This window comes from Bos grunniens, chromosome 6 (assembly GCF_055505025.1).
Source record: "Bos grunniens cultivar Pamir isolate PY7600 chromosome 6, Bosgru_T2T1.0, whole genome shotgun sequence".
Lineage (NCBI taxonomy): Eukaryota > Metazoa > Chordata > Mammalia > Artiodactyla > Bovidae > Bos > Bos grunniens.
The window spans coordinates 49,440,747-49,462,341 of NC_141170.1; the positions used below are offsets into that span (position 1 = coordinate 49,440,747).

General features: G+C 40.5%; 1 protein-coding gene across 5 annotated transcripts in view; it reads left to right on the top strand.

Moving 5' to 3' along the window:
* LNX1 (ligand of numb-protein X 1) overlaps positions 1–21,595 on the top strand; it is a 131,628-nt gene that overhangs the window by 104,910 nt on the left and 5,123 nt on the right. For all 5 annotated transcript variants that reach the window (XM_086405753.1, XM_086405750.1, XM_086405751.1 and 2 more), the window contains 4 exons: positions 8,455–8,589; positions 12,111–12,288; positions 13,283–13,511; positions 21,058–21,216. In XM_086405753.1, the coding sequence (XP_086261879.1) occupies positions 8,455–8,589; positions 12,111–12,288; positions 13,283–13,511; positions 21,058–21,216 (701 nt within the window). The remainder of the gene's footprint in view (positions 1–8,454; positions 8,590–12,110; positions 12,289–13,282; positions 13,512–21,057; positions 21,217–21,595) is intronic.

Sequence of the window (21,595 nt, forward strand, 5' to 3'; positions counted from 1 at the left end):
GGATTTCCTAAAAGATTCTTCTGCTTACCAAACAAAGCCAATGTGCTTTGTAGGCAGGGGAAGAAGAAGGGGGAAAAAAAATTGGGCCATATGAGTTAGAAATGGAAAAAGTAGAATGCTGAGCAAACTCAGTTAAGCGACCTCAAGTGTGGATTTTATTCATGAGATACTTGTAACACACACCCAGCTGGGGGGATTAAACCAAATGCCCTTCAAAAGTTGAGAGTCAAATTTCCAACCAATCCTTGGCTGCACTGGCCTGGTGTGTCCACTCCATGAATCATGTTTGTCTTGCAAAGAAATTCCCAGACAACATGCCCTTTTGGTCATGTTTTCGCCCACAGTCCCACACATTCTACCTTTTTCTACATTATTTCAGGGAAAAGTTATTACAGAGAAGCCACAACTGTTTTGAATTTGACCAACTTTACATATGTAGAGCTCTAACATTGGCTTACTCAGCAGAAGCCCTAAGTACCAGACCCTAGAGTTAGGCTGAAAGTCGAATGCCTCTTGGAGAGAAACCCAGTGGAGATGGAAGCTTCAAATATGGGGCACTTGACTTATTTAGAAACTAGTACAACTTTATTTTTCTCTGTTGTCAATTGTAGCTTTTTGAGCACCATGACTAGAATCTCTGCATGAAAGGGACAACTGTCTGGTGTCATACCTAAAATAATAGAACAAAGAAATATGGCCAGAGATTTCAGACCCTGGGACATCTCAGCATCCCAAACCTGGAAGGTTCCACATATATCTATCCAATATTCAATGTGAGAATGATTTCTGCTGAGAGTTATACCTGCTTTGAGATGCTCTCATCTACCTGCAATTCTGAATCCATGAATATATATCTAGGAGTTCAAGTGTATATAGTTAATAAATGAAGAAAGCAATGATGGATTTTAAATTCGAGTATCTCCTTTGTGCCCTTTTTTCTTAGCCAACTTACCATACTTGATGCAGAAGCTGAAATAATTCAAAACCATTTGCAGAGGTTGTGATAAGATGAGCTCTCATTAATATAGGTTTATGTGATTTTCTTTCCCTTTCACATGAATTAATGTTTAAGTGAGAAGTTATTTCACTAAAGAGCAACTGACAACCAGGTTCTTCAGACTTTCTAGAAAGATATAATAGGCTTTTAAACAGATTCAGAAATTTAATAATAATGGACTACTCACATTACCTACACTTGTTCTAAATAGGTGGTTCCAGTTCATAAGCTCAGGGGCAGAACTTTTGTCCTCTGGAGCCAGTAAGATTTGCCAATGAAGTAAGAGTTCTGTGTGTGTATATGTGTTTTACAGATTAGTGCAGCTAATATAATCTCTATTTAAACAAATTTTCTTAATGTGGTATGGTAGTCATTTTAAAGCACATAAGACTAAACAGTACGTAGATTTTGAAAACATTCTTCTTGAGCTGAATTCTTAGAGTCCAAATGGCTTTTAACACAAAGCTCCAGATTCCATGCATTCATGGTTCAAGCATGACTTGAAAAACTGTTCAGTTTTTCAACTCAGAATTTTATGAGTGAATCTCCTGCTCAGCTACACTGCAAATATTAGGGGATCTCGAAACTTCACTATCCTTCCCCAACTTTCACTACCCTTCCCCACCTCTCATGTCTCCACACATGATTTTGTTTTGTTTTTTATTATTATGGAATGAAATCAATCAGAGTAATTTCCGGTTGCCATAAAAGAAATGGCGTTTGAGGACTTAGGTCATTCTGCTGAGGTTCAGGACCTAAATTCTTATTTTGACCTTGTCACTGACATCTGTTTGACCCTGTATAAGTCAGACTGTCGTTGTTAATTTCTTAGCACTTGAAAATACACTTCTGGGAACATAAAGATGTACATGCAGCTAAAGTCTAGTGGGAAAAATAGATCAAATTGCTGTCTCAAATCTCCTTTTCTACCCTCATCAAACCCTAAGGTCCTATTCATCACTTTTCCTCAAAGCCTCCTTAATTTCCTTTCTTCTTGGCCCAACTCTGGTCACCCTTAGCTCAAGTTGGCTGCTGCCTGTCTAAAAGACATTCACAATTCTCTTTAGACTGTGCCAGGAGCTAAAGTCTCAATGGTGAATTAGTTGACATACCGGATTTGCCTTCACCAAGCTCATTTTATAGAGACCAGCAATTAACATTGCCCTATTAGCTCAACCTGGAGTTGTAATTCTGGAGCCCCCAACTTACTGCCCAGTGAGAGAGATTTCTTTTAACTTTTTTATTCAAGCATGGTTAATGTGCAATGCAGTTTTAATTCCTGCTATATAGTAAAGTGATTCCAAACTTCCAAACCCATCCCTTGGCAACCGCAGGTGTGTTTTCTGAGTCTGTCTCTGTTTCTTAGATAAGTTTATTTGTGTCATTTGAGACTCCACATGTAAATGATATCATGTGATATTTGTCTTTCTCTGTCTGACTTCACTTAGTATGATCATCTCTAGTGCATCCATGTTGCTACAAATGGTCTTTTTCAATTTTTATGGCCAAGTAATATTCCACTGTATATACATAACATCCTCTTTATCCATTCATCTTGTCAGTGGACCCTTAGGTTGCTTCCATGTCTTGGCTGTTGTGAATAGTGCGGTTATGAACACAGGCAGGCATGTATCTTTTGAATTATAGTTTTGTCTGGATATAAGTCCAGGAGTAGGACTACTGGATCATCAGTTCAGTTCAGTTGCTCAGTCATGTCTGACTCTTTGCGACCCCATGAATTGCAGCATGCCACGCCTCCCTGTCCATCACCAACTTCCGGAGTTTACTCAAACTCATGTCCATTGAGTCGGTGATGCCATCCAGCCATCTCATCCTCTGTCATCTCCTTCTCCTCCTGCCCCCAATCCCTCCCAGCATCAGTCTTTTCCAATGAGTCAACTCTTCGCATGAGGCAGCCAAAGTATTGGAGTTTCAGCTTTAGCATCAGTCCTTCCAATGAACACCCAGGGCTGATCTCCTTTACGATGGACTGGTTGGATCTCCTTGCAGTCCAAGGGACTCTCAAGAGTCTTCTCCAACACCACAGTTCAAAAGCATCAATTCTTTGGTGCTCAGCTTTCTTCACAGTCCAACTCTCACATCCATACATGACCACTGGAAAAACCATAGCCTTGACTAGACGAACCTTTGTTGGCAAAGTAATAGGTAGCTCTATTTTTAGTTTTTTGAGGAACTGCAGTACTGTTTTCCATAGTGGCTGCACCAGTTTACATCCCCAGCAACAGTGTAGGAGGGTTTCCTTGTAGGGAGACATGTTTCTGTTTCTCAGCTCTTCTCTTGCTCACTGGCAGAACCTTTGGGCAAGGACTTTGTTTCTGTACCTCACTGTGCAGTATGTTGCTCTGTCAGCAGGAACAGCTGACAACTTTGTTACTTTGCTAGCATATCAGGGGTAACCCTGTTCGGATGCCTCCTATTGCCTGCATGGCTGTGTGTGGTCTGTGTGCCACACGTGATCTCAGAGGCAGGCTGCACTGCTGTGATGTGTTCACAGCAGCATCTTGGGAACCTCCCTGTCATCTTTCAATTAAGCAGCAATAACCAAGACAGACACCTATGGAGGTCTTGGCCCCATGGAACAGAGACAGTCTTTATGCATATGTGAATTGACAAAATGGGAACTCCATAAATAAAGTACTGGGTGCAGCTGGTCCATCCAAAAACACTTTATTCTGCTGGTCAGACCAGGATATATCTTCTAGGTCTAATTCTCATACACACACCCAACTCAACTTTATCAGAGTGAGTTCAGAGTTCATGTTTTTGAGGTGACTTGTTAAATATGAAAGAAACTAGAAATCCTTGACCTGGAAATGAGAGGAGCTAAGGGAGGGCCATGAGAGTTATTTTCAAATAGGCTTGTCACATGGGAATTGATTGGGGTTGCCTGAGAGGACATGGCTAGAACCAATGGACAAGCAAGAGAAAGACAAATTTAAACTCAACCTAAGGGCTAACTTGCTAATTAGTGCTGTCTAAAAATGGCCTGCACCACCGTGGGACACCGTGACTTCACTGTCATTGGATGCACTGAAGCACACACTGGGTTACAACACGGCAAGGAGTTGGAGGGGAACTGAAGCAGGCTGCCCATCAGTCAGTTCAGAGTCCCCTGTGTCAGGCTTTTGTATAGAATGATACTCTGCAGCACTGAGGGGGCAGGAGTGTGGTAACTCCTAACTTGAGATTTTTTGAAGCTAATATGTCAATGCAATGACCAAACCCACACAAATTACAGTTTACAAAATGTTTTACTTAAGCATATATATACATATGCTAAAATATGGGCTTCCCTGGTGCAGCGGTGAAGAATCTACTGCAATGCAGGAGTCATAGGAGATGCAGATTTGATCCCTGGGTCGGGAAGATCTCCTGGAGGAGGGCATGGCAACCCACTCCAGTATTCTTGCCTGGAGAATCCCATGGACAGAGGAGTCTGGCAACCTACAGTCTATAGGTCACAAAGAGTCAAACAAGACTGAAGCGACTTAGCATGCATGCATGCACACATGTATGCTTAAATATATGTGTTTATGTATAAATATATATATATATATATATACATATATACATGTGTGTGTATATATGTGTATACACACACACACACACATATAAAGCAGCAAATGCTAGTGTGCATTTGGTCTAACTCCAGTGTTTTGGACATGAATAGGTAGAGAATTTGGCTTGGTCACCACACTTTGAAGTACAGGTAGTCTATCAACTCTTGCTCTGCCCTAACTAGCCTCCATATAGACCATGACACAGTGGGTCAGTACAGAGTCCTACTCTGCTCCAGGGCACAGCTCTGCAGAACATCTGTCCTGGCCTCTGGTGCAGTGGCATCTTTGATTTCCACTTCTCTACTCTGAAATGCCTGGTCCTTGTTGCATCCTGACAATCAACTGCAGTGGGTTTTGTAGAGAAAAGAACCATTTCCAAGCTGAACACAAAGGAAGATGCTCGCCCTGGAAAACATCAGTGTAGCACTCTCAGACTCTTCTTCCTTCCAGCTATGAGGGATGGCATTGTATTATTTTAAAATGGGCTAAATATAAGTGAGGCTGCTGGACTATGCTTGTCATTTGTGACCTCTGCTTACTCTCATCATATAAAAATGATTGGCAGCTTTGAGTCAAATCTCAAAAGAGCAGAGAAATCATTAAATGAAACAAAAGCAAACAAGCTTTTCCATGAGAAATGCTATTCAGTTTTAACCTTCTGGTTTTCTCTGAATATGAGATTTGTCCTGTTTTTTCAGCTAGGAGTAATTGGTCCCACTTCAGGAGGCTTTTATGTGTGTTACTCATGTCTCCTTGGCATCTGCTTCAGACTTTTCCTGAAGTAGGACAACCCCCTGAGGGCAGAAGCCTTGTCCCCGAGGCTCTTAGAGGCTAGTCTAGCAGACACCTGTCAACCGCAGGGACAGAATGTTTGTAGAGAGGCCTGCCAGCAAGTGGAGGTCCACAGGGGAGAAGGTGGAGGCCATTAGAATCCCTTCCCCTTAAACAAGGAAGGGAGAAGAGGAATTTAAGGCTTGGGTGCTTAGAATAGAAAAAATATGGTACTGCAGTCAGACTGTGCAGCTTGTAACCTCTATGTCCAGAATTTGTCTGGATTGAAATTTAGAATGTTTAAGGGAGAGAAGAGAGGAGAGGAAAATTACCTCTAGCTTGGTCTGTTACTTCAGTTGCAATTGTTAAACAGTTCTTTTGCCCAAATTACAGCATCCCAAGATATGCCAGAAAGAAGTGGGGCCCCCTCTTCTTTTGAGAGTTAAACAACAGGTCTGCTGCCCCCCTTCCTCCTGGCACAGATTATGTGGGTATGAAATAAGCGAGTTCTTGCCATTCCCTCCTTCATTCAGTCTTTCTATGATTCCCCCCCTCCTTCTCATACTCATCCCACATTCACACTACATTCAACCAGTGGAAAGAAAGGCTATCTGGTGCTAAGGGCTATTTCTCAGCCCTAAATCCAGCTGCTCCTGAGAGTTAAAGCCAGGATAAACACATTAGCCCATTTTCCACCTTCAACTTCAAATACTTGGAAAGAAAGAGCATCAAATAGCATCTCTCTGAGAGCAATTTATAAGGTGGCTGGTAAGAGCCCGGGATCTAGCCTTGCAGGGAATTTATTTCCAAGTAAATTGATACCAGGGTTGTTTATTGGAGTGTTATTTCTGCCAGAGCCAGCATTTGAAAATCCAGTGAGAAATTCATGCTGGAAAATGTGAATTAAATAGCTCTTACAGGCTACTCCTTGGCATTTGGGATATTGCCTAGCGAGTTGATTCAATCTGTCTCTGATTCTCTCAGTTCTTATTAGGTGCTTAGGCCTGCAGCTGCTGCTAGTCCAAATTGAACACGGCACAGCACGTGGGCCTAGATACAAACCTACCACTGAGATCTTTCAAAACGTTGGAGTTTCCCTGAAGATAAAGAGCATATTTGGACTCAGCAGCTGAAGTTTTGACTTGAATGTTTGCCACTTCTTATCTTTTAGTGACTTTTGCTTCAAAAAGTTCCCAGAGATAACCTCATTTGGATAAGTGGGGCTTACAGTATAAAGAAAAAGCTATTACAAAATCCTCTTCCAAGAATTGAGTTTAGTTGGCTAGTACCATAGTTCTTCATGTCAGCTTACTTCGCTGTTGTTTCCTGGGCTTGTTATTTTTATCCTGGTCTGACACAAGCTTTATATATGATGAGAAACATCAGGGAATTCGAGATAGGCAAATGAGCAGGGGAGACAACTCTGTAAGTGATGACTGGGCAGAGCAACAGAAGTGATGATCAAGCTTGATATGAAGGAGAGGAAGTAAAGGACTTAAACTTTCTTTGTAGGGTTTTCTACATGTATGTGAAATGAATCATGCTGGCCCACCATCCACCATGATGTTTACAACAGGCACTGTACTTTAGCAGCTGTTTTTAAACATTCATCTATATTATAACCACCCAGCTGATGACACCTACGTTTCTAAAGAGTCCTGAGATATTAATAGAAGAATGTAAAGCCACAAAGTTTGGGCTAGGCAACTGTAGGGATCTGATTTCATTGGTGGCGTTCTCATTGCTTAAGATTTTAAAACAAGATCCTAGTTCCTGAGAGTGACTTTCAGGCCACGGGAAAGAAGAGGCAGAGAGGCAGGAAGTGAACAACTCCACTCCCATTGTCTGAGCTCATGGAGAAGAACATGGACTTTCCGTGGCCTCTTTTCATGACCTGACTTGTCCATGGTCTGAGAACTGTGCCAGTGAAGGAAGAGGGCAGGTAGGCCGCCATCCACCTGTGCTGTGATGCTGGTGGCTAGGGGAGGGGATGTAGAGGGAAAATGCCTAGAACTTAGTCTTCTCTTCTCCACCTCCCTGGTCCCCAAGCCTCTTTCCTGGTTTCCAGTCAAATCCAGCCATGCCTCAGCCACAGTCAGCTTTTATTCAAGTGACAGGGAGGTGAGCAGGCTCCTTCAGCCTGGGCCATCAGGGAGCCTTGTTAGGTATGTTTCACAGGTCCAAGGTTTCGTCTATCTGGCCTGCAGGTCTGGAACCTCTGTAGTCAGTTGTTCTAGAATAATGACCCCATGTGTTCTCAAACACAAGTGAAACTCCTCAGTGGCAGAGAGCCAATTGGTAGGTTCATGGTGTGGAATCAACCTTCCTAATAAGCAGTGCAGCTTCTCTTTGTCAGGGTACATAGCAGAGAGGACTGGTCAACACAATTAGTGACCGTCACATTTAAAAAAAAGATCAGGAAAGGCCTTCAAATCAGGTTGTGTTAGAGCCTGCTGTCATCCTCAGATTTCTGAAATGCTCATCTTTTCCAATACTCAGAAGCTTGAAACTGTCACTCACAGGATTCGTATTCCTGCAGTGGGAGTGTTGCCGTCACCAACTCCATTTCTTTTCTTTACTCTTTGCCTTTGGTCTTAGACCTTGGGTCTGGGATTTGGACTAGGCTGCAACTTTACACAGTACACTCTGTTCAAGCTGGAAAGTCCTTCAGTCGTGGCTTGTGTGCAGTTCATTAAAAATAAGTTAGCAATGCCCAACAGTGTCTTTTCAAAGACTGTTGAATGAGTCAAATGTTCCTTAGTTTCTCCCTTTGAAGTGATGTTCGTTACCTAAAGTATAGGGATAAAGGAAATAACTCAAGTTCTTGCCAAATTACAAAGTGGGGATAATCATGGAGAATGTGGGAAATCATTTTTTTCCATAAAAAAGGTAAAACCTCGGGGGAAAATGGATACAGGCATACGTTGACCGAGTCCCTTTGCTGCTCACCTGAAACTATCACAACACTGTTTATCGGCTATACCCCAACACAAAATAAAAAGTTAAAAAGAAAAGTAAAACCAGACTGACATCTCGCTAAGTCATTGGTGCTGGATGTTTAGGATGGAAGCTCCAAGTGGCTAACACCTGTGTCTCATCACGCAGGCCAGTGAAAGGCGTGTTCACCTCGTCGTATCCCGCCAGGTTCGGCGGCACAGTCCTGACATCTTTCAGGAAGCCAGCTGGAACAGCAACGGCAGCCAGTCCCCGGGGTCAGGGGACAGGAGCAACACTCCCAAGGTGAGGCCCAGCCGGGATATGTCCACTGGTCCTGCAGGGAGCTCTTTCTTGGGAAACCTGCACACTTGAACATTTCTAAGTGTCATCTCTGGACTTCATCACTTAAACACTGTTTGACTTGTCTTGTAAAACAAAAGCCCCAAATCCCATCTTCGCGACATGGTGAGATAACAGGTGTCTCCTTTCCACGGAGGAGAGGGAAAGGTACAGGAGTGTTTTGAAACTCAATCGTGAAAACCAGACCTCATATGGGACCTAATTTCTAGTCTAAGCCAAATAGATGTCTTATTTTTAAAACAGGCGATTTGTTTAAGGACGGTTCCTATTCACGTTGAAATGAGGAAGGTGGCTTGGTTTCTGGCTTTTGAAGTACCCAATCTGCCTGAAAATGAATGATTCTCTGCTATCTTTTTTTTTTTTTTTGGCTGCACGACAAGTCATGCAGGATTTTAGTTTCCCAACCAGGGATCAAACCCATGCCCTCTGCAGTGGGAGCATGAGTGTTAACTACTGGACCACCAGGGTTGTTTCCCCTTCTATTTTTAGTGTGTTTGTTTTTGCAAGAATACCCAGGAAGATAATAAAAACATTCAAGTTGATGTAATATTAGGGAGTGGTGGGGATTGGGACAAATTACAGAGCGTATGTCCTTATGGTTTTCAATTCCAGAAAAATTTTAAAACACTGTGGATGAAGCAGAATGCATCACTAGGCAGACTGCCTCCTTCAGGTCAGCAATTTGTAGCGTCTTTTAAGTGAGGTGACTCAGGCCAATGTGTACTTTTGTCTGTGGCTTTTATTAGAGGCAGTATTGTACCCTCCCCATTTGGATGGGTATCCAAGTAACACAAACCTTGCTTAGTCCTATGCCTTGGCTTGGCATCCTACTGTGATGGCAATGAGTTTCTAGCTGTCATTTCTCCTGAGACCTGGTTTCATTAAATCACTTGTCACTAAACTCTTATAGGTAGCCCATTCTTCTTGCAACAGATATTAGGAATGCCTACCTTCTATATCAGGCTGTGTTTCAGTTTGGAACAACTCACAAGTTTGAGTTTTTGAGCAATGGATGCAGATTTTTTATTTTGGAATATCTCTGCTTTGTATACTGTTAACTACATAGCCTGCAAGGCTACACCACCTCGCCTTCCTCCAGCCAGCCAGCCATACCCCATAAATCCATAAATTTTAGGTTTGTTTACAATAAGCAATCTAGAAAAACCAAGTACCTCCTGCTAAAACCTTTTATGGATAATGACTACCTGGTGTCTTTTTGATAATAAATACCATTAGTGTTTAAATTAAACCAATGGTATCTGTTAATGGAAAACTGGCTTATTAGCTCAATTATTTAAAGTTTCAGTGTGAGTTAACTAGACCATATTATATTCTGGTTCATTAAAGCACTAAGAATGCGGCTTCCACCAGCACTGTGGCTTTATGATCCCTTCCACCTAACCATCATGAATCATGGAAATAGGGTAATCTGATCAAATTTTTGCTGCAACCTTCTGTCATGTGTCCAGTTCCTGGAAAACCTACATAACAGACTGGCCTAGTGGGAAATTGTAATTATTTTTATTTTAATTTATAGTTCTATCTGCCCTCTGGAGTGTCCTCTCTCTCTCGCTCTCTCTCTCTCTCTCTCACACACACACAGTGCTGTATTTAAAATTAAAATATATAGACGTGATGATTTAGTTTTTCATGACCCTACTCAAGTTTTGTTTAGGAAGTAATATGGCTTTTTTAAAGTAGGCACTTAATGATTCAAAGAAATACCAAAAGAAGGCAAACCAAGATTTGTGAGACAGAGAAGTTTTTAGCCAATTGAAAAGCTGAAGAACGATTGAGTGTGGCTACATCACCTGCACAACCCATCTCTACACGGCACTTCAAAGTTCTAAGGTTTATTTAAACACACCCCTGATGTTAGGAGTACTAACTGCAGCATATACCTTGCTATAATTATTAATTTCCAATTTATTATTCTATTACTATCAAAAACAAGGTGTGGCAACTTGCAGTTTATCCATCCATTTATTCAACAGATGTGTACTTATTGTCATCAATGTGTTAAATGCTATGCTCAGTGCTAGGGATACACTCACATGGCATTACTGTATATAATAAAACCATTACAAGAGACATGGGTTATTTAAAACCATAGGAAATCATGAGGTAATAAATGCTCAAAAATCCTAGGTTTATCTTGCTTCACAATGAAGCATTAAAAATTGATTCTGTGCATGCAAGCATTAGTTCTGTATTATGAAAACCATCAAATTTACAGAAGTTTGATTACAGCCCATTTGGTTTACTGAATACATAATATATTCACAGAGTTCAAAAGATGGAAAGCATAGTTTCTCACCCATATCTGCCCTGCCCAGTACTCACCTCCTTTTTCTTTCAGAGCTCCTTTATGAATATGCAAAAACTAATACAAGTTCTTATTTCAGAAGCACGCTTACATTTTGTTCTGTGACATGATTATTTTTGTCAAATTAAAATTTTTTTTCTTTCTTTAGATAGAACTATCAGCTATGTTTTGAACCATAAACCTCCTTGAGGTTTGATCAGGTGTTATAACTATTTATTTGCAGTGCACATGCTGACTTAATCTGCTTGGTCACTGCCCAAGCAGGAAAGAGAATAACTTTTTAGAAAAATATATATTGATGTATATTCACTGATATATATTCCTTGACTCACTCTTAATGCTTTCAAGATAATGTTGCATATGGCTTTGATGTTTTTAGTCTTGTGCTGTTGAATCAAAATCACAATTCTAATACAATTATGTAAAGTTTAAAAATAAAATAAAATTTAAAAAAATCACAATTCTCTTAATTTTAGAAGTTATTCTATTAATACAATGTGTATATTTTATGTAATAAAATTAAAGGGTATAACTGCACATTATTTAGAACGATAAAGTAAGAATAAAGTTGTCAGCTGGGGAAAACCCAGATATTGGTGAGTTTTTAGAGGATAATATCTATGAAGTTCATTATTTTTCTTTGTGGATTTCTGTGATTACCTGAATAAATTAAACTGGGACCATTTACTTTAAATATGGTTACTCTTTTAACTTAGAAAAAAGTGCTGATATTCATGAGTGACAAATTTCATGAAATGTTGACTCACTATATCAGGAATAAATGAGTCACATGAAAAATCTCAGGTGCAGTTCACTTTGTATACTTAATATTTCTCCAGTGGTCTTCACCCTATTCCTCTTTCCGTTTTTTACATCTCCATTTGAAATGTAAATGTTCCGTGTCAGCCAATGGCATTTGGGATAATGTAACTCTGTAGTGAGGACCAAGTGAGTTCTCTGCATCTGTCTCCCCCCAACTCTTCCCCCCTCCCCGCCCTTCCTCTAAGAACCTCCATCACATGTTTATGCAATTTTGGTAGTTTTTGTATATAAGCAACTCAAACCCACTTGTGAACAAATGTGCTATATATATATATATATATGTATTTTTTTTTTTTTTTCCCGTCTGTGCCTTTAGCCCCTCCATCCTGTGGTCACTTGTCATGAGAAAGTAGTAAGTGTCCGAAAAGACCCTGGTGAATCACTCGGCATGACCGTTGCAGGGGGCGCATCACACACAGAGTGGGATTTGCCCATCTATGTCATCAGTGTTGAGCCCGGAGGAGTCATAAGCAGAGATGGAAGAATAAAAACAGGTAAAAAGTAAAGAGACTTAAGGAACTAGGGCAGCAGAGTGTTAAAAGGAATTAGTGTGGCTTCCTGGATTAGGTAACTGTTTCCAGAATTAACAAGAGAATGTGAGGGTGATCTGGCCAGGACATCTCTTACTTATTGACCATGATTGGTTCGAATATAGTTGCTGGACTGGGTTTCACCCCTTTTGGTTCATGTGGTTTGACGGTGGGCCACGTTGCTTGCTGGGAAAGTGAGTACCTGCCAAGGATGCCAAGCATTAATTTAGGGAAGAACTGCAATTATGAGCAAGCTGCCTCTATTAAGTGGAGTAATTTGGTTCTGTTCATTCTAAGTGATTCTTTGCTGGAATGACCAGTGATGAAACTGTTTGTGAACTGTATTTATGGGTTGGATAGGCAAAATGATTTGATTCAATGAATATTAAGTGAAAATACCACGCCAGATACTTTCTCATTGGTGAAAAGTTTCACTACTTTAATGTGATCCAGGGTACTCTAAGGAAAGAGATGCCTAATCTCATGGGAAGCTTATTTACTCAATCTGTATTTATTGGGTGCCTACTACATGCCAGGCTCTGTGTAAGCTTTTGCCACCTTGCTCTGCCTTTGTGCTAAAAATAGGGGGTGGGGGAGAGAAGGGGGGAAAAAAAGTAGGTTTTCTCTGATTAAATAGTGAATATGGCTATTCTGTCTTCCTCTCATCCTCCCGCTCCCTTCCTTCCCCCCATTTTAAAGGCAAGAGCCAAATACCAACATGTACGTTTAGAAACCCCTGACCCCGCGCCCCCCCCACCCCCCGCCAACACACAATTTTTCAACACTTTGCAACATGCACGCTGCTCACAATTTGCTATGTGAGAACGAACCTCACGTCACAAGGGTGTCCTTTGCCCTCACTTTTCCACATCCTGGTCAGCGCCGCCCCTTATCCTCTCCAGCAGAAGTTCCCATTTGCAGCCTCACTAAGAATGGCTTCTGCTTCTCTGGCCCCTAGGTGACATTTTGTTGAATGTGAATGGGATTGAACTGACTGAAGTCAGCCGGAGTGAGGCAGTTGGTTTATTGAAAAGCACGTCCTCCTCAGTGGTACTGAAAGCTTTGGAAGTCAAAGAGTATGAGCCCCAGGAAGATGACAGCAGCCTGGCAGCCCTGGACTCTGACCAAGACACAGCCCCACCCAGCGACTGGTTCCCCTCTTGGGTCATGTGGCTGGAATTACCGCGGTGAGTTCCAATGTGACATCCTTGGGGAGGTGTGGGAGGAAACAATTATAGTTCGTAGACCACTGTTTCACTCTCTCGGGCTGATTCTGGGCACTAACAATCTTAATGAGACCCATGTGTGATTGTGGGTCTATTTGAAATAATTCGTCTTCCCTTTTGTAACTGAAAACACAGTAATCCTCAGGCAGGAATGAAAGCCTGAATATGGGCACTCCTGTTGAGGAGCTTACAGGGCTGCCATGTATGGTGGTGTGGGTCATACATGCAGCAGGAAGCCCAGCGGACAGGGAGAAGGGGCTTGTGTTCACACACCCTGGAGCCACGGGAAGGTCCTGTTTTCCAAATTGGTTAGCAGCAGCACTGGGAACCTGCAGAGGCAAAACTTCCGTGGCTTCCCCTCTCTTCCCCTCTTCACCCAGCTTTTGGGTGGCCCTGGCTAGACACAAAGCGACACAGCAGCACATTTTCCTTTCGCGCAGATGCTGGGGCATGTGTGATTGAGGGTCTGGCTCAGATCACCTCTCCTTAGTTCCTACTCTTGTAAAGTTCTTGTGTAAGCCTTCAGGAAGTGGCTGGGTTGTCATTCTAGTGAGACGTAACTAGAGCCTTATAGGGAAGCCAGTTAAGTGTTTTAGAAGTTCAGGAAAAGATTTGGGAGCAACCTTGCTCAGGGCTAGATACAGAAATCAAATATTCACAGGACAGATAAACTTGAGGTTTGCTCACCTGCATCAGAGTGTGAACTCTTGGCCTATGAAGGAGCGCCTTAAAAATCCCAAATGTGTGATTTCAATGTTAAACATGGGCATTGCTGATGACAATATGCTGGCAAAGGATTAAATGAATCAAAGTACGATGTTTGGTTTGAGTACATTTGGCAGGTGGGAATAGGTTGGCCTCTAATTTTTAAATGAGGTTTTAAAAAACAACCTTACCTTAAATACAAACCGGGATTCCTTTTTGAGCCTTCACTTGATAAAATGTTTTTAAAAATGAGTACATTTTAGGTTGAAAATTGAGCATTGAGTTTAAAAGTCTTTAACAATTTTAAAACTGAGCCTAAGTGGAAGAGAGTATTAAAGTTATATTAAAAAAATCTAAGCCTGCAGTCTGTTAAAATAGATCATTTTGAAGTATGTTTGAACTTGAAAGCTATGTGTCATACAATGAAGTTCCTTGTTCATTCATGTAAAGCAGAGCAAATGTGAGATGTTTTTTCAGTCCAAATACAACCAAGTGAATGGCTTTCTCTCCCTCTACCTTTTGCCCTTGACCTTGGCACAGCACTTCCCTACTTGTTTTTTTGTTGGCACTGCTTTCAGGAGCTTAGTTCCTCCACCAGGAATCGAACGCACCCCACTTGCAGTGGAACTGCAGAGTTTTGATCACTGGATAACCAGGAAGGTCGCTTCCCTGCTCTTGCCAGAAGTCTAACGTGAATTTTGCTCATTTCCTTTAAGAATAGAAAGCATGAAATGACAACACTGGTTTGCTGTCACCCTGGCAATTCTTATTTTCCTTCATCCACTTATCTCCTTGCAGTCATGTAATAAGCAAAGTGAACATGCAGAGGCACCAAAGGGTAACAGAGTGACCCTCTGAAAGTGACTCTCTCAGCCCTTGCCCTTCAGATCTGCTCAACAGAGGTCACGGTTACCAGTTCTTTGTGTAATATTTCAGGGAGTGTCAGTGTCAGAGGTTGGTAAACTTTTTCTGAAAAGGGCCACAGAGTGTAGGTTTGGAGGGTCTTTCTGTCTCTGTTGCCACTATTCATTTCTGCTGTTGTGCAAAAGAAGCCATAAACAGTAAATGCTCAACACATAAATGAATAGGTATGGCTGCTTATTTATAGAATTGGGTGTTGGGCTGGGCTGTAGTTTGCTGACCCCTGGTCTAGGTACAGATGCACACACACATACAATGGTAACACACAATGTGCTATACCATACTTTTTAAAATCTACAAATATACACTGGTATCATTTCACATCAGGACACATCCGCTTGCCTCTTCCTCTCCACGGCTGAGAGTATTCTCCTGTATCAGATCAGATCAGTCGCTCAGTCGTGTCCGACTCTTTGCGACCCCGTGAATCACAGCATGCCAGGCCTCCCTGTCCATCACGAACTCCCGGAGTTCACTCAGACTCATGTCCATCGAGTCAGTGATGCCATCCAGCCATCTCATCCTCTGTCGTCCCCTTCTCCTCCTGCCCCCAATCCCTCCTAGCATCAGAGTCTTTTCCAATGAGTCAACTCTTCGCATGAGGTGCTATATTGATTCAGCCAGTCCTATTGGTAGTGGACACTGGGTTGTTTCCCTCTTAGCTTTCACAAGCAATGCTGAGAAAAGAATTCATAAGGTACAGTGATACTCACTGTAGTACTGTCATGCCCACTACTGGTAAGAACTGGTTAAAGAAATCATGCTGCATCTGTACAGCCCTGTGACAGGTTACTTGGTTATGAAACAATCTCATCATCTCTTTTTGGACTTTGTAGGTGATGTATCACTGTTGACTAGCACTGAGTGGTGATGTGGAGAAATGAGATCCGTCTCATTTCTTTCCTTCGCCATGTGGCTTGCTCTTTGCATCTAACATTCGAGATAAATGTTCTCTGTTATTTGGGTTCTTCTTTCCAGGGAGTTCAGACATGTATTTGTTATCTTTTTGTTTTGTGTCTTTTCTCTTGAATCATTTTCATCTGTTCACTTTCATTTTTGTTTGACTGCCTCTTCATACTCCAAAGTTTTCAGTCATTCATCTTTGCCTTTGTAGGCACTTATATATTTGTTTTTTCTCTTCCACTTCTTTCTTCTCAACCCTTTTCCTCTTGTCTTTTATTGCCCCTTGGAATCTTGGGTCTCTGCCTTTATCTCTTATAGAGCTGCTGTTTCAGGAATATTTTAAATTCATAGTAAAAGGGCTGGTGTTATAAATTTCCTTGTCTATAGCAGCAGTTCCTTTCTGTGGCAGCATTCTTCTGGTGAGTTGTTTTTTGTCTGTTACTGTTTTTACTGCTAACTTTCCATCTTTTATCATGTGTCTCTACTGGTTCATTCTTTCGAGCTAAATTTTTCCTGGAGTGGCTATTTGCTGGAACTGTATAATCAAAGGAGGGAATCAGGACCATCTTCCAGGTGGTAGAAACATCTCTTTATGATAGAGTTGTGTGTTTTACTTCTCTCAAGCCAATTAAGATCTGCCTTGCAGGGCCACTCACAGTACACATCCTTCTCCCACCCTACCACCAGGACAGGCTGCAACTTCGGACAGGCTGCTAATTCTTGCATTTCCAGGCATGCGTCCTGTGTAGGTTATCTGTTTGGGTTTTCACTGCCTCACTCATGCCCTTCTTCTTGGCCAAACTGGGTCTGGTGCTGTCTGCAGAATGGCATTCGGCACATCAGGGGGCACTCACCATGGGCTCAGGGCTCTGAGGGCTTAGTTTGCAAGTCCCTAGTGTAGGCAGCCTCACTTCCATCTACAATCTGACTTTCACTGCCTTTGGTGGCTCTCCTTCAGTTTTAACATGGAGTTCACATTTGTTTGCATGATCCCCAGTTGGCGTTCTAGTAATTTTCGAAAGCAAAAGGGGTAACAGTCTACACTCTGACATTTAGAGGTGTGGTTCTTTTTAGGAAGTCCTTAAAATTGTCATGCTCTTTCAAGTCTTCTCCAGTACAATTAAAAAGCATCAGTTCTTCAGTGCTCAGCCTTCTTCATGCCTTCATATCCATACATGACTACTGGAGAAGCTACAGCTTTGACTATATGGACCTTTGTCAGATAAGTGATGTCTCTGCTTTCTAATATGCTGTCTAGGTTTGTCATAGCTTTCCTTCTGAGGAGCAAACACCTTTTAATTTCATGGCTGCGGTCAGTGCAGTGATTTTGGAGCCCAAGAAAATAAAATCTTGTCACTGTTTCCATTGTTTCCCCATCTATTTGCCATAAAGTGAAGGGACAGGATGCCATGAATTTCGTTTTTAAATGTTGAGTTTTAAGCCAGCTTTTTCACTCTACTCTTTCACTCTTTAGTTCTTCTTTGCTTTCTGCCATTAGGGTGGTGTCATTTGCATATCTGAGGTTACTGGTATTTCTTTTAGCAATCTTTTTTTAAAATTTTAATTGGAGGCTAATTACTTTACAGTATTGTGGTGGTTTTTGTTCTTTTGGCAATCTTGATTTCTACTTGTGCTTCATCCAGCTTGGCATTTCACATGACATACTCTACATATAAGTTAAATAAGTAGGGTGACAATATACAGCCTTGATATACTTCCTTTCCCAACTTTGAACCCGTCCATTGTTTCATGTCTGGTTCTAAGTGTTGCTTCTTGTCCTGCGTATAGGTTTCTCAGGAGGCAGGTAAGGTGGTCTGATATTCCCAACTGTTTAAGAATTTTCCACTTTGTTGTGATCCACACAGTCAAAGGCTTTAGCGCAGTCAATGAAGCAGATTTTTTGGAATTCCCTTGCTTTTTCAATGATCCAAAAGATGTTGGCAATCTGATCTCTGGTTCCTCCGTCTTTTCTAAATTCAGCTTGTACCTCTGCAAGTTCGTGGTTCACAAACTGCTGAAGTCTAGCTTGAAGGATTTTGAGCATTACGTTGCTAGCATGTGAAATGAGCGCAATTATACGGTAGTCTGAACATTCTTTGGCATTGTTTTTCTTTGCCATTGGAATGAAAACTGACCTTTTCAGTCCTGTGGCCACTGCTGAGTTTTCCAAACTTGCTGGCATATTGAGTGTAGAACTTCATCAGTATCATCTTTAAGATTTTAAATAGCTCAGCTGGGATTCCATCACCTCCATAGCTTTGTTCGAAGTAATGCTTCCTAAGGCCTACCTGACTTCACACTCTAGGATGTCTGGCTCTAGGTGAGTGACCATACCATTGTGGTTATCTAGGTCATTAAGGCCTTTTGTATAGTTCTTCTGTGTATTCTTGCCACCTGTTCTTAATCTCTTCTGCTAGATCCTTGCAGTTTCTGGTCCTTTACTGTGCACATCTTTGCATGAAATGTTCCCTTGGTATCTCCAATTTTCTTGGGGAGATCTCTAGTCTTTCCCATCCTATTGTTTTCCTCTATTTCTTTTCATTTTTCACTTAAGAAGGGTTTCTTATCTCTCCCTGCTATTCTCAGGAACTCTGCATTCAGTTGGGTATGTATCTTTCTCTTTCACCTTTCACTTCTCTTCTTTTTTCAGCTATTTTCAAGGCCTCATCTGACAACCACTTTGCCTTCTTGTGTTTTTCTTGGGGATGGTTTTGGTCACCACCTTCTGTACGGCGTTATGAATCTCTGACCATAGTTCTTCAGGCATTCTGTTACCAGATCTAATCACTATTCTGTGCACTATGCTAAATCTTCACCAGTGAAGTAGCTCAGTCATGTCCAACTCTTTGTGATACCATGGACTGTAGCCTACCAGGCTCCTCCATCCATGGAATTTTCCAGGCAAGAGTACTGAAGTGGGTTGCCATTACCTTCTCCACAAATCTTCACAACTAAGCCTAAATTTGGAGAACCGAGAATAGGAAAAAAGCTCACATTTAAATTTAGATTTTAAATTAATTTCTCAAGGGTATATCCTCAACATTGATCAAGACAGCCACCACATTTCCCAGTAGAGAGTGAAGTAATTCAACTTAAGAAAAAAATGCCCTAAAACTTAGTCCCAACTGAACAAGATCTGACTCTGAGAATTTAACATAGTGAGTTCTCACTGCTATAATGAAATAAATGCTTAACTGAAGGAAAGCACTTAATGAAGTTAAATTAGTTAACACTGAAATTCTCTTGAATAAAGCTACACAGGGCAGGGGTTTCACCTGTTTTGTTCACTGATATATACCAAGTGCTTAGAGCATGGTATACTTGTATCAAAACAAGAGTCTAAGAAAAAAGACACACTTATGACAATGTTATGCTGAAAATTTTCTATTGGCACATAAAAATTTTAGATGGTTATTTGTATAGCTTGTCCACATGGGATAAAATATTCAGTAAGAGAGTCAAGGTGATACTTAATGAAAAGACAGTCAAAAGGATGAGAAATACTTAAGTTTTTGAGTACTGCTCTTTGTACCCGTTCATATATTTTAAAGAATAGAGAGATATATTTGGTCATAACCTTGGATAAGAAGCACCCACATGCTTTCCCCCAAGTATTGGCATAGGTGAGGACATTAGTGCTCTGGGGTTTGGGGAACAATTACCTGCTATGAACACGAGCTGTTAGGGTGCCACTGTGTAAAACTCCACGACTCCTGTAAGGTGAACTTACTAACATCAAGTCCTACTGTGAAATACAGCAGATAAACATTTTACAGTAAAAATATGGTTGTTTCATGTAATGAAATCAATACTTTTCAGCTGTCATTTCAGTGAAACTGATTACTGTAAATGCTCTATGATGACAGATACTAAACAAAAAAACTGAGTTGAATTTTAGTACTACATTTTAAAATTACCCACCATCAAACCCAAATCTTATTTTACTTCAAATGGGAGTCAAAATGCCAAGAAAAAGTTACATTGATTAGCAAGGTCGATAACAATAACCAATTTTATCACTAAAAAAATTTCACAAGAGATTTTTATTGGTTTCTCAAAAATCAGTTAATATTTTAATGTACAGTTTATAAACAAAATCACTGTATCTTGATTTTTACCAACATGAAAATGCTAATTTCCTTTCAAAACGCTGGCCTGGGGATTCTGGAGTCCAATCTAGCTCCTGACATACCTGTCATAATTGTAACACAGTTTTGTACTTAGCTTGCATCTATGTTAACACTGATCTAATTGCCACTGAATAATAAAGGACCAGCTTCCTCAATCTAATTTTCTATTTTAGCTGAAGGTTCTACCCATTTACAGAAGACCTGTGGTCATTCTCCTATTTCTAATTCAGTTTATCGCTGATTTTTTCCCCCTTGGATATGAATCATTATTATCTTTAAATGTACCTCAATCTCCACTCACTATATTATGTGGCCTGAATGCTTCTCTATAACCTATCAAATATGTAGAACTATGTATAAACTGGTAAGTCAAAATAATACTTCAGACAATGCATTAATTAGGGTTATGTTTAAATTTTTTCAGATTAACCATTTATTCAAAGAATTTCCTTCATTAAAAATTATTTATATCTATAATAAAAATATGGTACTGTAAGTATGCTCGAACGTGGTTCATCAGTAAAGATTTAGGTATAACTAACTTTTTAATATAAATTGAGGGGTTAAATCTTCAAGCAGAAAATGAATCTTTCCTAGTAGACATATAAACAGAATGTAATAAATAGATGGCCTCATTTTTTAAAGGGTGTTTAGAAAAGATAAGTTCAATTAGAAAAAGCCAGCTTTTTTAGCACAAAGGTTACTGGGCTATGACAATTTTGAGTGAGACCCATCCTGTGCTATTAACCCTAATAATACCAATAAAGGGAATGGAAGATGAACCACAGTAATTAATTACTATGAGTTCAAATTAACTGTGCATTTACATTGATTTTGTTCTATTTAAGGTACCTGTATAACTGTAAAGATGTTATATTACGAAGAAATACAGCTGGAAGTCTAGGCTTCTGCATCGTAGGAGGTTATGAAGAATACAATGGGAACAAACCTTTTTTTATCAAATCCATTGTTGAAGGAACACCAGCATACAATGATGGGAGAATCAGGTAATAATAATGACTGCTTAACAAAAAACTTATATTCAAAGATTGTGTTTTTTATGTGCAAAAGCTTGGCCCCATTTGAAATAAGGCATATATTTACTATGCCTTTTTTTATTGGTCATAAATTTGAAACATTTATGTTGCATTCCATTCCCAAGAAATCCAAAATTAAGTTATTCTTGATCCCATACAGCAACTTCTGATACTTTTAGAATTCTTTCTAAAACAAGCTGAATAATAGAATTTGACAGAATTTAAGTGATGGGTGTGGGGAGAATCTTAATTAGAATATAATCAAAACTGAGAAGCGTAGCAAAAACTAGGACCACCATAAAAATTGCATTAACTTCAGCTATGGCTCAAAATGTTAATCATATACCTT